Source organism: Otolemur garnettii, unplaced genomic scaffold (assembly GCF_000181295.1).
Source record: "Otolemur garnettii isolate 467f Iridium unplaced genomic scaffold, OtoGar3 scaffold00022, whole genome shotgun sequence".
Lineage (NCBI taxonomy): Eukaryota > Metazoa > Chordata > Mammalia > Primates > Galagidae > Otolemur > Otolemur garnettii.
Genome location: NW_003852417.1, coordinates 17,712,471 through 17,730,358, shown reverse-complemented (window position 1 = coordinate 17,730,358; position 17,888 = coordinate 17,712,471). Strand labels below are relative to the sequence as shown.

The following is a 17,888-nucleotide window of genomic DNA, read 5'->3' as shown; positions in this document are numbered from 1 at the left end:
GTAAGTCCCAGCTACTTGGGAGGCTGAGGCAAGAGAATCACCTAAGCCCAAGAGCTGGAGGTTGCTGTGAGCTGTGATGCCACACACTCTACTGAGGGCAACAAAGTGAGACTCTGTCTCTAAAAAAAAAAAAAAAATTACATATCTATGTATATTCGTGGATAGATAAGCTTTATTTGAATGCCTGCATAAATATAAATTGATGTCAATCAAGAAGAGGTTTTCCAAAGGCTTAAAATTTATTAAATAGAACTCCAGTTTGTATATGAACTCAGCTGATTGTCAAATCATTATTAGTAGTCTGCCCTCAGTAATCACTTTCATCACACATAGATCTCAAATCTTTGGGTGGTACTTCCCACTTCTCTGGAAATCTCTTAAACTGCTTACAACACAAGGGCAAGGTTTTTGTTTGCTCTTACACTATTCTATCCGAGGCAAAACCATCTCTCAATTCTCGTTTACATTATGGGTATTTGAAAACAGTGTACAAAGGAAGAACTTAATGTTAGCATACAGAAAATGCAGTATAATCTTTGCTGTTGCAGAAACTTCATTTAAATTTTTTTCATCAAAAAATTTTATTTTTATTATTGTTCTAAAAGAGGCTATGAGATACCCATAAAAACATTGGAAAATCTCTTTAAAACCCTAGACAGATAATCTTCTATGATTTACAAGCAAGAATGTTAGATTTTACATTTAGAATATACTTATCGACTTTCTGAATAATTTTTTTTTTTTTTTTTGGCTGGGGCCGGGTTTGAACCCGCCACCTTTGGTATATGGGGCTGGCACCCTACTCCTTTGAGCCACAGGTGCCACCCAATTTCTGAATAATTTTAATAGACATTTACTAGAAAAAATAAGAACATCAAACCTTAAAGATTTTCTATTTAACCCAAATTTAAGCTTTTGAAAGCTACACATTACTTGATAAGCGCAGCTCACCAAGGAACTTGATGCTGCCACTGATGATGGGCTGACCTGCAGGGCAGAGGTATATACGCTAGACCTGCTGGGCCCTTCCATACAACTGATCAAAGTGGGCTTCTCTTATTTTTTCCCTCATTTTCATAATAAAAGTACAAATAGTAAAAGATGTAAATTGCACAGAAGGATCTAAAATAACAAGTAAATTTCCTTTTCTCCCATAACACAGCAAATGTGGTATTGCCAAAATCCTTAAATAGTAACATGAGTAAGTCAACCTTGGAGTCTCTTCATTGGAAAATAATTTTCAGTCCTCTGGAACTGGGTTGATCATCTTATATATTAATTACCTCTGTTACAGAGGAAAGTCATGCAGTCTTCTTTAAAAAAAAAAATTTAAAAAGCAACATGCACACACTGCTCAGAGACAGCCAAGCCCAGGCAGCACCTCAGACTCCATTGGATCTAGTTGTGGCTCCAGAGAGAGTTCCTTGCATCACCCCTGAAATGCAGGAAGCATATTTACTAACAAAGCATTTTCAAAACTAAGAAAATATTCTTTTAATCAAAATGGAGAAGTTTAACTATCAGAAATTTGGTCATTACTTAATAGAAAAAATATCTTTATCTAACATCGTACAAATTAAAGCTAGGTCAACCTTGGGTCCTGGCCCCATATACCAAGGGTGGCAGGTTCGAACCCGGCCCTGACCAAACTGCAATAAAAAAATAGCCAGGCATTGTGGCAGGTGCCTGTAGTCCCAGCTACTTGGGAGGCTGAAGCAAGAGAATCGCCTAAGCCCAAGAGTTGGAGGTTGCTGTGAGCTGTGAGCACTCTACCAAGGGTGATAAAGTGAGACTCTCATCTCAAAAAAAAAAAAAAACTAGGTCAACCTTTACTAGAGAACAAAGTAAAGGTGAGGTGGCAAGGGACCAAAGATGGAGAAAAGAAATTTCCTCATGAAATTACAACTCCAATGAGGAGAAGCTGGTTTGTTTGTTTGTTTGTTTGTTTTTGAGATAGAGTCTCACTATGTTGCCTTTGGTAGAGTGCCATGGCGTCACAGCTCACGGCAACCTCAGACTCTTGGACTCAAGTGATTCTCTTGCTGCTTCAGCCTCCTGAGTAGCTGGGACTACAGGCACCTGTCCTACACCCGGTTTTTTTGTTACAGTTGTCATTGTTGTTCAGCAGGCCTGGGCTGGGTTGGAACCCACCAGCCTTGGTATATGTGGCTGGTACCGTAACCTGTGCTACGGGAGCTGAGCTGAGAACCTGGTTGTTTTTCCCCCAAAGTGTCCTCACTCCCTGAGTGAGCAAGAAAGACTTACAGAAACGCTGGTTGTAGGAGCTCAGCCCAGCCCTTCCTGAATGCCTCGGATCCTTCTTGCCAGTTGCACATCCTTTGGGAAAAGAGTAACTCGGCCAGCATGTAAGGTGAGAAGGTAAGCATCTTCAAAGAGATGAACTAGAAATGCTTCTGCTGCCTGCAGACAGAAGAAAAAAAATACACAGGAAGGAGAATGGGCTAATTTTTCTTAGACACCTCCTAAACCTAATCTCTGAGGGTTTAAAGGACTATAGGAAAGACTGTTTAAAGAACAAGACTGAACTTGGCCTAAGAATTCTGCTACTACCACACAGAATCCAACCCCTCCAGAGTTACCTTGTTGCTCTTTCCCAGGAGGCCAGGTTCAGCATGCGACATTCCAGTGAGCCATGCAGAATTCAAGATTGCCTCCTTCCACACTCAACCCTCACCCAATTATGCCTTGACCTCTTCTTACCTCTTGTAGGGCCAACAGGGCCTGCGCTTGCCAATTGTAGTCCACACCACGAGTGAATTTACCACATATTTCTCTTGTCTATGAAGGAGTGGGGATAGGGAGGAGAGAAACAGAAGAGAGATTCAGGAGAAGATGGGCCTTCTCCGTGACCAATGATTCCTCATTTCCATTATTCCTTTCTGGCCCTTAATCTTAGGACCTAAATAGGAGTAGGTGTTGACTCCTGGGGGTGTAGAAATTGGCATATCTCTTATTAGTGGTAGAGAGATGAGAAGGCAATCTCCCGGGGTAGGAAAAAGGATCACAGAGTGCATGAAGGAAAGAGTTTCTATTTTCACAAATACAGTTTCAAAAGTAGGAGAAATTAATTCCACAAAGAATTATAGAGTGACCTTAGAGGTCTCATGTTTCAGAAGATGAAGTCTCCTAGTAGGTTAGAGAAGAGGTCCCTCAAACATTTAGGTAAGAGACAGCAGGGTCCCCAATGCCTGGGAAATTTAAAGGAGCATGACATGGGAATTGGTGGGATGTGCCCTGGAGCTCACCAGGCGGCTGAAGGGGGCTTTCCTTAACAAGAGGTTTGTGCTCTTCTGAAGTTTTCGGATCTCCTTTAACCACAAAGGTCTCCTCTGACCATGTCCTCGGGAAGAAGTGCCTGAGCAAAAGATTTGGGTCATAAAAGGGAAGTGAGTGGAAAATGGGTGATGCCTCCTAGCTTGACAGAGAGAGGCCAACTATCAAACTGCTAGAGTCTAGCAGTTAGACTGCATAACCACACTCCACAGAACAAGGATTGTTGTTTATTTTATTCATTGTTACCTTCAGCAACTCAAAATTAGTAGATAGGTGTTAAATAAATGAATGAATGATCCTTTAAGGTTTATTTATTTTTTGAGACAGAGTCTCACTTTGTCACCCTTGGTAGAGGGTTGTGGCATTACAGCTCACAGCAACCTCAAACTCTTGGGCTTAAGCGATTCTCTTGCCTCAGCCTCCCAAGTGGCTGGGACTACAGGTGCCTGCCACAATGCCTGGCTATTTTTTGGTTGTAGTTGTTTAGGCCCAGGCTGGATTCAAACCTGCCAGTTCCAGTGTATGTGGCTGGTACCCTAGCTGCTGAGTTACAGGCGTGGAGCCTAATGTTTATTTTAAATGCTAATTCTATGAATTCTTTCCCAAATACTGATTCCTTTCAAACAGATGAGTCCCTTCCCTCCTCTGGGCCCCACAGTACTTTGTGCATCTTATTTCTTTCCATCTAGACTGAAAACTCAGTTATTTTGTTTTTAGGGTTTTTGTTCCTTTGTTTTTACACAGCTAGAAGGAATCTGAGAGATTATCCAGTATAATTCCCTTGTCTTGACTACCCTGAGGTCCAGAAAGGTGAAGAAAGGTGGATGGAGCACAGGAGGCCTAATTCAGTGCCAGGTCAGGCGCTTGGGCTGTGGAATCAGAGACTTTGGATCAAATCCTGGTTCCCATAACAGAAAAGAAAAAAAATCTTAAAAACATTCCCAAAGTAGAAATCAAAAAAGCCAAATTCTCTAATGAGTAATTAAAAGACATCTGATACGGAAAAAAATTCTTTTTTTTTTGAGACAGAGCCTCAAGCTATCCCCCTGGGTAGAGTGCCATGGCATCAAGCTCACAGCAACCTCCAACTCCTGGGCTCAAGCGAGTCTCCTGCTTCAGGCTCACAAATAGCTGGGACCACAGGCGCCCGCCACAATGCCTGGCCATTTTTTGATTGCAGCCATCATTGTTGCTTGGTGGGCCCAGGCTGGGGATTCGAACCCGCCACCTTAGGTGTATGTGGCTGGCGCCTTAGCGGCTTGAGCCACAGGCGCCGAGCCGCGGAAAAAAATTCTAATTAACCCTTGTGTTGAAGAGAAAGCTTAATTGGAATTTAAGTTGACTATTTAAAAATGAATAACAGGGCTGGGTGCTATGGCTCATGCCTGTAATCCTAGCACTCTGGGAAGCCGAGGTGGGTGGATTGCTTGAGTTCGCGACCAGCCTGAGCAAAAAGCAAGCCCTGTCTCTACTAAAGAGAAAAACTGAAGCAAGAGGATCGCTTGAGCCTGAGTTGGAGGTTGCTGTGAGCTATGACGCCACAACACTCTACCCAGGGTGTCAGCTTTAGACTCTGTCTCAAAAAAAAAATAGTCATCAAGTGAAACATAAAGCAAGCTCATCAGACAAGGTCAGTAGGACTGCCAAGAAGTGTCATGTGCCCTTTGAGATAAAACTTTTCAACTAACAGGAGTACAAGGATGCTTCTACAGCATCAGCAAACATCACAACAGCAAGAGCAACAGCAAACATCACACTTAGTATTCCCACTAAAATCACAAACAGAAAAACAATGGCCACAACGCTGCTCTTAAGTGAGTCTAGGGCCTCTAATTGTATTACCATACAACAGGAAATAAAATGTGTAAAAATGAAAGATTCAAAAGTCATTATTTGCAGATGATATAATACACACATCTACCTAAAAGTCCCAACTGAAAAAGGAGAATTCAGGATCCATGCCTGTAGCTCAGTGGCTAGGGTGTCAGCCACATACACCGAGAGCTGAGCTGATGGGTTTGAATCCAGCCCCCGCCTGCCAAACGACACAACTACAACCAAAAAATAACTGGGTGCTGTGGCAGGCGCCTGTAGTCCCAGCGACTTGAGAGGCTGAGGCAAGAGAATCGCTTAAGCCCAAGAGTTGGAGGCTGCTGTGAGCTGTGACGCCAAAGCACTCTACTGCGGGCAACATAGTGAGACTGTCTCAAAAAAGGGGGAAAAAAATGAAAAAGGATAATTCGGCAACTTGGCTGGATGCAAAGGTTAAACACTTAAGTCCTGGGAAAGAAAACAATCCCATTCACAACAGCAACATCTAAAAATAACCTACAATATGCTTTTTTCATCTTGTTGTCAGCTGCACAGCAAGACAGAAAACAAGTAAAGCAGCGGTTGCCACCATGTACCATACAGGCACCTGCCACCTCCTGCCCTTGGGTCTCCCATCCACCAGCCCACAATACCGACAGGAAAGACCTCAGATCCTGTCCCTTTCCAGGGACACAACCTCTGGAAAAGAACAAGGTGAACAGTGACCACAGGGCCTTTGTCCAAGGTTTAATAAATCCACTGACTGAAGAAAAAAAAAAAAAAAACTCTGAAAGACACTGCTAAGAGTAGGACTGTTTGTAATCGTCACAAAAACCAGGCAATACTTCTGTAATTAAAAAAAGCACAAACAGATATTTAAAAATCTTGTGTGTACAAGAACAAGTTATGTGACTTTGATGAAGTTCCCCGGTCTGTCTCAGTCACCGTTCTCATCTGTTGTAAATGCGCACGAGATAAAAGTTGAGATAACGCATGAAAATAGTTTCACACGATGCCTAAGGGTAAGCGCTGGGTAAACGTTAGCACTGTGCTAACAGGAGGAAACGGTGCTGGGAGCCAGCCTGCTTGGGCCGGCGCCTTCGCCCTTTCGGAACTGCCCGCTCCAGTCCCGCGCTGGGCTCGGCACCTGGCTGTGCCCCGAGTAGATGCCGACGGCTGAACCGCTTTGTCCCCTTGCAGAGGAGGGTCACGGGGTGAGGGCGGGCCGTACTCCCGTGGCAGGCTCCCAGGAGGGACGCAGGGGCTTGGGTCGCAGCACTTACCTAGGGAAGGGCCCCGCCGCGAGGGGCCGGGGCTCGGGCTCGCGGGGCGCCTCGTCGGGGTTTCGGGCTTGCGTCTCCGGCGCGGGCCCATGGCGGGCCGCGGAGGGTCCCGGCCACCAGCCCCACGGCTCTGAGTGCTCGGGCTTCCAGGTCCGGGGGCGAGAAACTGGCGTCTGGGGGAAACCCGGGGAGCACCGGTCCGCGAGCCGCGGAGGAGTCGGCATCCGGCTAACTTCCGCGCCCCCTCGCGTTCAAATAGCGCGCCCCGGGCTACTTCTCCGCCGGCATTTTTTAAATCCCGAATCCAGAGCCTCCCAGTGGCTGACTCTAGAACGTCTCTGGCGTAGAGCGACTGCAGGAAAAACCAATGACAGCAGGGGTCGGGAGACCAAGCGGCGGCGGTGATAGGAGGACAGCGGGATTTACAGCATCAGAATCAGCCAGTAGGCACTTGAAGAAGTGAAAGGGGCGGGAACTTCTCTCGCCCTTTTGCTAGTCCGAGAAGGTGCGGAACTTGCCCCGGAGTTTCGGGTGCCTTCTGGCCAAAAAAGAAAGGCAAATTCTGAACGTGTATGGTGCGTTTTTGTAGAACGTGTTTCTGTAGACAAATCCTTGACCTCAAATATTTTATGTTTTTCCCTGTCAACACTGAAGTAGCTTTAAAAGATGAGGAAACAGACCCACAGGGAACGTGACAACCCCTCGTCGCCCCTGTGATCCTCCCTGGAACAACCCGCAAATGTGACTCAGAAGTCCAGTTAACTTCATGAACTTTAGTAACGCTTCGGGTCGTGGAGTGAGGATGCGGTCCAGGAAGGGTCAGCCTCAACACTATGGCGATGGAATCGTCCCAAGGAAAAGCGCTCCTCTCTTTGCTGGGCATAATAAAAGTTAAGGCCGTGTCCCTGTGTGTAGAATAAAGGCAATTCCAATTTTCTACATTTTTCTTTCTTGCATTTTCTAAACGTTCCACAGCAAACATGTACCGCAATCAGGAAAAATGTTAATTATAAGGCCGGGTGCCATGGCTCACGCCTATAATCCTAACGGGCGAGACAATGGCAGGTGGATTGCCTGAGCTCAGGAGTTCGGGACCAGCCTAAGCAAGAGTGAGACTCCGTCTCAAAAAATAACTCAGGCGTGGCTCTGCGCCGTACTCAGTGGTTAGGGCGCCGCTACATACAGGGGAGCTGTGGGTTTGAACCCGGACCGGACCTGCTAAACAACAATGATAACAATTGCAACAAAAAAATAGCTGGGCGTTCTGGCAGGCGCCTGCAGTCCCAGCCACTGGGGAGGCTGATGCCAGAGAATCGCTTGAGCCCAAGAGTTGCTGTGAGCTCTGATGGTACAGCACTCTATCAAGGGCGACAAAGTGAGATACTATCACTAACAACAACCAAAAAAAGTTAATTATAAAATCAATGAATTCATGGAACCCTGTTGGGGGTTCCATGCCCCCCAACATGTCCATGCCCCCCAACATGTTCCATGCCCCCCAATCCATGTAGGGGGATTTATTTATTTTTAATTAATTAATTTTTTTGAGACAGAATCTCACTATATCACCCTCGATAAGAGTGCCGTGTGTCACAGCACACAGCAACCTCAACCTCTTGGGCTAAGTGATTCTCTTGCCTCAGCCTCCCTAGTAGAGCCATAACCGCAGTGCTACGGGTGCTGAGCCTTAATTTTTCTTTTTTTTTTTTTTGAGACAGTCTCACTTTGTTGCCGTCAGCACCGCAGTGGCATCACAGTAATCTCAAATGGCTCAAAGGATCCTCTTGCTCCAGCCTCCTAGCAGTTGGGACTATGGGCACCGGCCACAGCTCAGGGCTATTTTTTTTACAGACAGGGTTTCACTCTAGCTCAGGCTTGTCTTGAACTCCTGACATCAAGGGATCTACCCACCTCAGCCTCCCAGAGTGCTAGGATTACAGGTGTGAGCTAGCAGCCTGGCCCTCTCTTTCCCTCTTTCACTCCCTTTCTTCTTCTAAGAGGATAAAACAAAGTTTGTATTTTTGTATCTTACTCTTGGTCTAGAGAAATTCTTTTCTCATCCCATATGGAGCACCTATTGAGCTTTCTACCCTAGTAGAATTGATGGTGGATGGGACAGGTATAATACTTATAAAACTCTGTGAAGGAGGGTGATGCCTGTGGCTCACTGAGTAGGGTGATGGCCCCGTATACTGAGGGTGGTTGGTTCAAACTTGGTCCTGGCCAAACTGCAACAAAAAAATAACTGGGCATTGTGGTGGTCGCCTATAGTCCCAGCTACTCGGGAGGCTGAGGCAAGAGAATTACCTGAGCCTATGAGCTAGAGGTTGCTGTGAGCTGTGACACCACAGCACTCTACCAAGGGTGACAAAGTGAGACTGTCTCTAAAAACAAAAAACTCTGTGAAGGAGCCAGAGCCATCAGCAGCCACTGAGGAATAAATCTATCAGTAGAGAGACTATTTATTTGGTCAAAACAAAGACACACATATGTATGTGTCAATCATCCTTCTCAGGAAAAGGGAGCACAGGGGTTTGCAACTTGAGTCATCTGTGCCGGTTGTCATGACAGGTGACAAGAATGCTTCCTGTGAGTCCTAGCTTAGTGAGCAATGGAGTCCTGTAACAGATTATGATTTTGGCCTCAGGAGTGGGATTATAACAACAAAGAACCACCTGAGCCACATGCCAGGGGCAGTTTGGGTAGCAAGGTTGCAATGCAAGGCTGTGATGCCTTTTCAGCTGGCTAGTCAAAACGTCCTTGGGGTGCACAGCTTTTCTATTCCTATCTTCCCTATCCACTTCTCCATACAGAAACTTTCCCAATGAAAGAATCTTATTTTACTTATTTGTTTATTTATTTTTTTGAGACAGAGTCTCACTCTGTTGCCCCAGGCTAGAGTGCCTTGGCATCATGGCTCATAGTAAGCTCAAACTCTTGGGCTTAAGACACAGCAGTTCTCAACCTGTGGGTCACAACCCCTTTGTAACAATGAAAATATATCCTGCATATCAGATATTTACATTATGATTCATAACAGTAGCAAAATTACAGTTATGAAGTAGCAATGAAAATAATTTTATGGTTGGGGGTCACCTCACCACAACATGAGGAACTGTATTAAAGGTTTGCAGCATTAGGAAGGTTGAGAACCACTGACTTAAGTGATCTTCTGACCTCAGCTTCCTGAATAACTGGGACCACAGGCAACTGCCACAATGCCCAGCTAATTTTTCTATTTTTAGTAGAGATGGGGTCTTGCTGTTGCTCAGACTGGTCTTGAACTCCTGAGTTTAAGCAACCCATCCTCTTTGGCCTCCCAGAGGGCTAGGATTACAGGCATGAGCCACTATGTATAGCTAAGAGTCTTATTTTAAAAAGTGAAAATAGGGCAGGCACGGTGGCTCATGCCTGTAATACTAACACTGAGAGGCTGAGACAGGAGAACTGCTGGAGTCCAGGAGTCTGAGGTTGCAGTGAGCTATAATGATGACACTGCACTCTAGCAAGGTGAAAAAGCAAGACCCTGTCTCAAAAATAAAGTTGTGAAAACATTGGTGCCAGTAGCATACTGGCCACACACACTGAGGCTGGTGGGTTCAAACCCAGACTGGGTCTGCCAAACAACAATGACAAATGCAACAAAAAATAGCCGGGCATTGTGGCCGGTGCCTGTAATCCCAGCTACTTGGGAGGCTAAGGCAAGAGAATTGTTTAAGCCCAAGAGATTGAGGTTGTTGTGAGCTGTGATGCCACAACACTCTACCGAGGGTGACATAGTAAGATTCTGTCTCAAAAAACAAAAAATTGTGAAAACAGATTTCTTTCAAAACTCAACTATTCAGTTTTATTGTAAATTGTTTTAGTCATTCTTTTTTTAATATTTTTACTTTTTCATTTATTTATTTTCATTTATTTATTTTAAAGACAGGGTCTCACTACGTTTGTTGTCCGGGCTAGAATGCAGTGACTATTTATAGGTGTTGATCATAATGCACTAAAGCTTCCAATTCCTGGCATCAAATGATCCTCCCTCCTCAGTCTCCTGGGTACCTGGGACTAGGCGTAAGTCATTACTCCCCACTTTACTCATTTGATCCTATATGAAATTGTTGAACTGCCTGTAAGCAAGCCTCTGCCCTTAAAGAGTTTTAAGAGTTTTTGGTTCTGGCCAGGGGTGGTGGTTCACACCTGTAATCCTAGCACTCTGGGAGGTCAAGGTAGATTGCTTGAGTTCAGGAGTTTGAGACAAGTCTGAGCAAGTGTGACTCCCTGTCTCTATTAAAATAGGAAAAATAGGGAAGCACCTGTGGCTCAAGGGAGTAGGGCGCCGGCCCCATATGCTGGAGGTGGCAGGTTCAAACCCAGCCCCAGCCAAAAACTGCAAAAAAAAAAAAAAAAAAAAAGGAGAAATAACTAGGTGCCCTGTCAGTTGCCTGTGGTCCCAGCTACTTGGGAAAGGGAAGCTGAGGCCTGAGGATACCTTGAGCCCAAGAGTCTTCTCTCAAAAAAAAAAAAAGTTTTGGGTCTAGTATTCAGACCATTATCTTAATAAAGGATGCATTTTGTTATTATTTTTTTTTTGAGACGGAGTCTCACTTTGTCACTCTCTGTAGAGTGCTCTGGTGTCATACCTCACAGCAACCTTAAACACCTGGGCTCATGTGATGCTCTTGCCTCAGCCTCCCAAGTAGCTGGGACTATAGACAGTATGCCTGACTATTTTTAGAGATGAGGTCTCGCTCTTGCTCAGGCTGGTCTTGAACTCCTGAGCTCAGTCAATCCACTCACCTAGGCCTCCCAAAGTGCTAGGATCACAGGCATAAGCCACCATGCTGTCCAAGGATGCATTCTTGAATTCATAAAAAGTTCAATGTGGTAAAGTGAAATGATAAAATTACAGCTGGATTTCATTTCTAGGAAGCTAAAAGACCTCAAACTTCTAATTTCCTCTTCCCTTTAAGGCAGTATTTGTGGATATATTCCCTCATGTCCTTAATACTCAGTTATGTTCTTTCTCTTCATACTGAACGTACAATGGCTGGCTTCAGTGAGTATCTTCACAAAAGGTCAGGAAGTTTCTCTTGCCTTCACCTGCCTAACAATTACATTTGCATAACAATTGTATTGTTATGAGTTTGGTGTTTATCACCAAACAGCATTTTCTTTCTTTCTTTTTTTTGTAGAGACAGAGTCTCACTTTATCACCCTGGTAGAGTGCCATGGTGTCACACAGCTCACAGCAACCTCCAACTCCTGGGTTGAGGCAGTTCTCTTACCTCAGCCTCCCCAGTAGCTGGGACTACAGGCGCCCACCATAATACCCAGCTATTTTTTGTTGCAGTTTGGCTGGGGCTGGGTTTGAACTCGTCACCCTTGGTATATGAGGCCAGTGTCCTACCCACTGACCCACAGGCACTGCCTGAACAAACAGCATTTTCATCTTTCCATCTTCTACTCTTTTTTGAGACAGGATCTCACTCTGTCGCCCCAGCGGTGGTGTCATCATAATGCACTGCAACCTCAGACTCCTAGGTTCAAGCAATCCTGCCTCACCCTTCTGAGTAGCTGGGATTCCAGGCATGCACCACCACTCCTGACTAATTTTTCTATTTTTCTATTTTTTATTATTTATTTTTTGTTGTTGCAGTTTTGGCTGGGGCTGGGTTTGAACCCGCCACCCTTGGTATATGAGGCTGGTGCTCCACTCACTGAGCCATAGGCACCGCCCATATTTTTGGCTAGCTCTGGGTTTGAACCTGCCACCTCCAGCATATGGGGCTGGCACCCTACTCCTTTGAGTCACAGGCACTGCCTGAATTTTTCTATTTTTAGTAGAGACAGGGTCTTGCTTTGCTCAGGCTGGTCACCAACTCCTGGCCTCAAGTGATCCTCCTGCTTCATCATCCCAAAGGGTTAAGATTATGGGTGTGAGCCACCACACCCAGCCTCTACTCATTTTTGTAAAAAAAAAAAAAAAAAAAAAACTGAGGTAAAATGCATTAAATATTCCAATAATGCCAGTTAAAAGTTTGCCTGGCAGGAAGCCCCACCAGGTGACAGTGGGGATGTTCCTCCTCAGTTGAGGTCCAGAGCCCAGACTTAGCACAGAAAAGGCAGTGTGGGGTGCTGTGGAAGCAGAATGCATGAATAATTATTTAAAAATCCCTGCAGAAGTAGGAAAAACACAGATGCCTTGCAAGGAGCCCAGCACAGTACTGTGGGAATTGAGAGTTGCAGACACTGCCATGGCCTATGGCTCTGTTAAAACTCTTCTTTCTGCACTGTGGGAGGCCAAGGCAGGTAGATTGCTTGAGCTCATGAGTTCCAGACCAGCCTCAGCAAAAGGGAGACCTTGTCTCTAATAAAAATCGGCAAACTGAGGCAAGTGGATTGTTTAAGCCCAAGCGTTTGAGGTTGCTGTGAGCTATGGATGGCATAGCACTCTACCCAGGGTGATAGCTTGAGACTCTGTCTCCAACAAACAAACAAACAAAAAAACTGCTGTTTCTGGGTGAGCTATTGACACTTACCCAGGCTTCTCCTCCCAGCTTCCATCCTGCCCTCACATACCCTCAGCAGTTTTCTCCATGTCCCAAATCAACCTCACAGTGAACTCATTGTCCTCTGGCCAAATCCCAAATATTTATAAACATAATGTGTACGATCAAGCTTAGAAGAAAATTCTACTTGGAACATGTCTCTGCCCACTAAAATGGTATTTTACCCCTGTGCTACCCATCCCTTTCTCTAAATCAATTTCCCAATTATAAAACAGCTTTCCGGGCTGGGTGCTGTGGCTCACACTTGTAATCCTAGCACTCTGGGAGGCTGAGGTGGGTGGACTGCTTGAGCTAAGGAGTTTGAGACCAGCCTGAGCAAGAGCAAGCCCCCATCTCTACTAAAAATAGAAAAATTAGCTGGGCATAGCGGTGCAGGGCTGCAATCCCAACTACTCAGGAGGCTGAGGCTGAGGATTGCTCAAGCCCAAGAGTTTAAGGTTGCTGTGAGTTATGATGACACCATAGCACTCTACTCAGGGGGACAGAGTGACACTATCTAAAAAAAAAAAAGTTTTCCAAGTACCCCAGTAACTTTGAAATCATAATATAACCCTTATTAATCAGTCATGTATTGTTTAACAACGAGAAGTGCCTTGTTAGGAAATTCTGTTGTGCGAACATCAGAGTACACTTACGCAAACGTGGAGTGCAGAGCTCACTGCACACTGGGCTGTAGAGTATGACCTGTTGTTCCTGGGCTATAAACTCATAGCAGGTAACTGTACTGAATACTGTAAGCAACCATAGCACAATGATAACTATTTGTGTATCTAAACTAAAAAAGGTAAGTAAAACCATAGTATGACATTTTTAAGACTAGAAGATTCTCTGAGTGAGTCAATGAGATAGTGGTGAGTGAATGTGAAGGTCTAAGCGGTTGCTGTACAACCCTGTAGACTATAAACACTGTATGCTTACACTATACTCAATTTATAAAAAACGTTTTTTCTTTAATAATAAATTAACTTTAGTTTACTGTAACTTTTTACTTTATAAACTGTTCAATGTTTTAAAACCTTTTGACTCTTGGTAATAATACTTAGCTTAAAACACATTGTACAGCTGCACACAAATACTTTCTTTTCTCATATCCTTATTCTGAGTTTTTTTCCATTTAAAAAAAATTTTTTTTTTTTTTGCAGTTTTTGTCTGGGGCTGGGTTTGAACCCGCCACCTCCAGTATATAGGGCCAGTGTCCTACTCCTTTTAGGCACAGGTGCTGCCCCATTTAAACTTTTTTACTTTTTAAACTGTTTTTTGTTAAAAACTAAGACATATACCCACACAGGTAGGCCTATGTAGGGTCATAGAGTCAAGATCTTTAAGATGTCACTGGGCTGGCTGGGCGAGGTGTCTCATGCCTGTAATTCTAGCACTCTGGGAGGCTAAGGCTTATGGGTTGCTTGAATTGAGGAGTTTATAACTGACCTGAACAAGAGCGAGACCCCATTTCTACTAAAAATAGAAAAACCAGCTAGTACACACCTGTAGTCTCAGCTACTTGGAAGGCTGAGGCAAGAAGATTGCTTAAGCCCAGGAGTTTGAGGTTGCTGTGAGCTATGACACCATTGCACTCCAGCCTGGGGCAACAGAGTGAGACTCTCTTAAAAAAAGATGTCACTGGGTGATAGTCTTTCAGCTCCATTATAAACAATCTTATGAGGCCACTGTCATATATGCAGACTGTCACTAACCAAACATTGTTATGTGGTAATGACTGTACCCTGACCAAAAGTAATCAACTGCTGAAGAAACTGGAGAGAAAATGAATAAGAACTCAATGAAGAGAAAAAGACAGACCCCCCCATCCTTGCTGTGTGACCTTTTCTTTCCTAGGATTTAGTTTCTTCATGGGAACAGTGGAGAACTAGGTGATTTGCAAGCTTTTGTACATCAGAGCTTTTCCATTCCAACATTCTAGACTCTACCCCTGGGCATCCTCTTGTGCCCCTTCTCTTTAAAAAAAAGCCTAATACTGCCAATTTTCCCTTTCTTTTATTAAAAATGAAAGTCCAAAACAAAGCAGCTGTAGTCTGCACCACCCTCACTGTGTTTCTTTCTTCCTGTGACAGACACCCAGAGAAGAAGCCCAGAGAAGCTCAGGGACCCCTGGATCTCAGAGCTGGTGGAATGGACTGCCACCCTCTACCAAAAAAAAAAAACATATTAAATACCTGCTGAAATCCCACATGATGGCTTTGCTTGTCAAAAGCTCCCTTGCTCAAAGGCTATTTTAAGGAAGGCATTAGGTGCTTTATGACTGAGCTGCCCAGGGAAAATGGCTTGAGGCTGCACACCAACCCTTGCAACTGAGAGCTACCCAGCTCCCTGGGGTCCTACCCTCCCTTCTCCTCTGGGTAGGGTTACTGGGAGGACAATAGTACCTGAGGCTCCTGGACTTGGATTAGAAAACCCATCCTGAAGACCCTACAGAGGCCCATATGGCAGGTGGGTCAGAGGTCTGGAGCAAATCTAGGTTGGAACTGGCTCCAGGAGGAAGTCTCTTCACCTTCTCTGAGCTGCAGTTTCTTCATATGCACCCACTGAAGGCTGTTAGGAGAGTTTGTTAAGTTGAGCACTGGACACAAGACCTATGGTACTGGCATTACTCCAAACAGTTAAATCCTGCTGAGTCCAACATCCCCAGGCTTCCCCATGCAGGCAGGATGCTGGGGGTGGGATTGAGCCCCAGATGTGCTCTGGGTCCCAGTCTGCTGCAGCATCATGTGGCTGCAATGCTTGGGCCTCCCCAAAGTCCTGGGTCAGAACTGACCAAGAGACCCCTTTTGCCAAACAACTTACATGTTAGGGCCTCAGTTTCTTTATCTTTAAAAATTAAGGTAAACAGTTTACAAAACAATTACCAAGGGCTGGAACTCTCTTAGTTATTAATCCAGGGCTGGGAGGCCTGCTGGGGTGCAAGGGGGGGATGTGAGCAAAGACACCAAACAGGCACCAGAGGGGAGGTGCCATGGTGGAGGGACTCTGGTGAATGGGTTGCTCCTCTTTCCTTAGGCTGGTCATGATTATAGGCCATGGGATGTTGGAGCCAGAGGGACCAAAGGCCACAGCGCCAACACTTTCCAGAGGGGTAACATCAAGGCACAGGCCAACTAGGTGACATGCTGGGGGGCAGACTCTGAGTTTGCCTGAGAGTCTGGGCTGAAACCCACGATTCCAGACAGTGTTAGGGAATATCTTACCAGTTTTAGAAAATACAGTATTTAGTCCCGGTTTAAACTTGTTCACTGACTTTCTTCTAAGAACCAAATCTAGCTTATTTGGTTATCAAAACTAGGTATCAAACTAGGTACCTTATCAAAAACTAGGTAGTCTGTTATGATAACATAGTTTATGATCCAGAAATACTAGAGTTATAAGTTCCTGAAATTCAACTTCCCGATTTAGTGTTAGTGCTGAAGGAGGGGCTCAGAGGCCTGTGGGGGCTGGGCAACTCCATTCCGCGTAGAGTTTCTAGAAAAGAGGACTTGGGTATCGTGTCCTCTTCTGCGGCAGGAGCTGCCCTGGGGGTCTGTGGGGGCAGGGTGCTCGAGGCCCACCAGCCTGTGTGGTCTGAGTCTCAGGGTGAAGGAGCACCCTGGTCGCAGCAAGAGCCTCAAGGGAGGTTCAGCTGGTATCGTTGATAGGGGTCCGGGTGCCACCCAGCAGTCCCTCCTGCTCGCCCTCCTCCGCCAGGGGCCGGCCCCGGGACAGGCGGGCCAGCAGTGGGCGGTGCAGCCCATTGTAGAGGGCGGTGCCCATCAGCAGGATGAGGAAGCCAAGGATCTGCAGCGCGTGGAAGGCCTCCCAGCCCAATGCTAGGCTCAGTGCCCAGATGACGACGGTACGCAAGCTGTCCAGCACCATGCGGGTGGTGGCGCTCAGCTCCTTGGTGACGCTGATGCCGGCAAAGTTGAAGAAGGCGATGCTGGTGATGTTGCCCAGGAGCGCCAGGGCGATGAGCGGTTGCCGGCCCACCTGGCAGAAGGCGTCCAGGGCGTCTTCCAGTGTCCCCCGAGGGTTTCCACTGAAGGAGCCGGCAGGGATGAAGTACATGGGCACCAGCAGCAGGGAGAGGATCACAAAGCCAAAGAGGCCTGGGAGGGATAGAGGAAGCACGTCAGGTTCTCCTTCCTGCCACCGACTCCCAGGCTGTCCCACCAGCTCTGTCTCCTCCCGGCACTACCTGCCAGCGGCCTTCGCCTTAGCGTTCTCCTTTCAGGTCCAGGGCCTGCTCTTGGAATCCCTCCCTCAGCCTCTCATCAGAGACCCCCTGGCCTAAATGGGCTCCAGCTGCCCCTTCTCCACTTTTGGATCAGATCATGAATAAAACATACATTTTATTTCATTTTATTTTATTATTTTTTGAGACAGAGTCTCAAGCTGTCACCCTGGGTTGTGTGCCATGCCGTTACAGTTCACGGCAACCTCCAACTCTCCGGCTCAAGTGATTCTCTTGCCTCAGCCTCCCAAGTAGCTGGGACTATAGGTACCTACCACAATACATGGCTATTTTTGTTGTTGTTTTTGTTGCCATTATTGTTTTAGTTGGCCCCGGGCCAGGTTTGAACAGGCCAGCCTTGGTGTATGTGGCTGGTGCCCTACCCAATGAGCTACAGGTATCGCCCAAGACATACATTTTATATTGTAACCCAGTACCCACGTGCACAGGCATGCATACACACATTCACCCTTACACATATACAGTGCTCTGACATTTAAAAAAGGATTGCTAGAGGGTGCCCATAGATCAGTGGTTAGGGCACTGGCTACATGGTCCGGTGGGTTTGAAACCAGCCTGGGCCTGCTAAACAAACAAACAAACAAACAAACAAAATATAGCAGGGTGTTGTGGCGGGTGCCTGTAGTCTCAGCTGCTTGGGAGGCTGAGGCAAAAGAATTGCTTGAGCCCAAGAGTTTGAGGTTGCTGTGAGCT

The 17,888-nt window shown here is 45.9% G+C and overlaps 2 protein-coding genes across 2 annotated transcripts in view; both read right to left on the bottom strand.

The window, feature by feature from the left end:
- Positions 1–1,380: 1,380 nt before the first annotated feature.
- Positions 1,381–6,480, bottom strand: CENPA (centromere protein A). The gene is made up of 5 exons (XM_012803737.2): positions 6,390–6,480; positions 3,267–3,376; positions 2,722–2,799; positions 2,266–2,421; positions 1,381–1,435 (listed from the first exon to the last, which is right to left on the bottom strand). The coding sequence occupies exons 1-4, from the start codon at positions 6,478–6,480 to the stop codon at positions 2,287–2,289; spliced, it is 414 nt and encodes a 137-aa protein (XP_012659191.1). The 3' UTR covers positions 1,381–1,435; positions 2,266–2,286.
- Positions 6,481–14,928: 8,448 nt separating this feature from the next.
- Positions 14,929–17,888, bottom strand: part of SLC35F6 (solute carrier family 35 member F6) — a 16,685-nt gene continuing 13,725 nt past the window's right edge. The window contains exon 6 of the mRNA XM_012803788.2: positions 14,929–17,049. Coding sequence (XP_012659242.1) covers positions 16,580–17,049 — 470 coding nt within the window. The 3' untranslated portion in view covers positions 14,929–16,579. The remainder of the gene's footprint in view (positions 17,050–17,888) is intronic.

Bases quoted from the DNA above. Each gene is read 5' to 3' on its own strand.
- CENPA (XM_012803737.2), bottom strand. From the start codon at position 6,480: ATGGGCCCGCGCCGGAGACGCAAGCCCGAAACCCCGACGAGGCGCCCC. The intron at 2,800-3,266 runs GTGAGCTCCAGG...ACTCCTTCATAG, and splicing joins AAGCCCCCTTCAGCCGCCTG to ACAAGAGAAATATGTGGTAA. The intron at 2,422-2,721 runs GTAAGAAGAGGT...TTCTGTCTGCAG, and splicing joins CCCTGTTGGCCCTACAAGAG to GCAGCAGAAGCATTTCTAGT.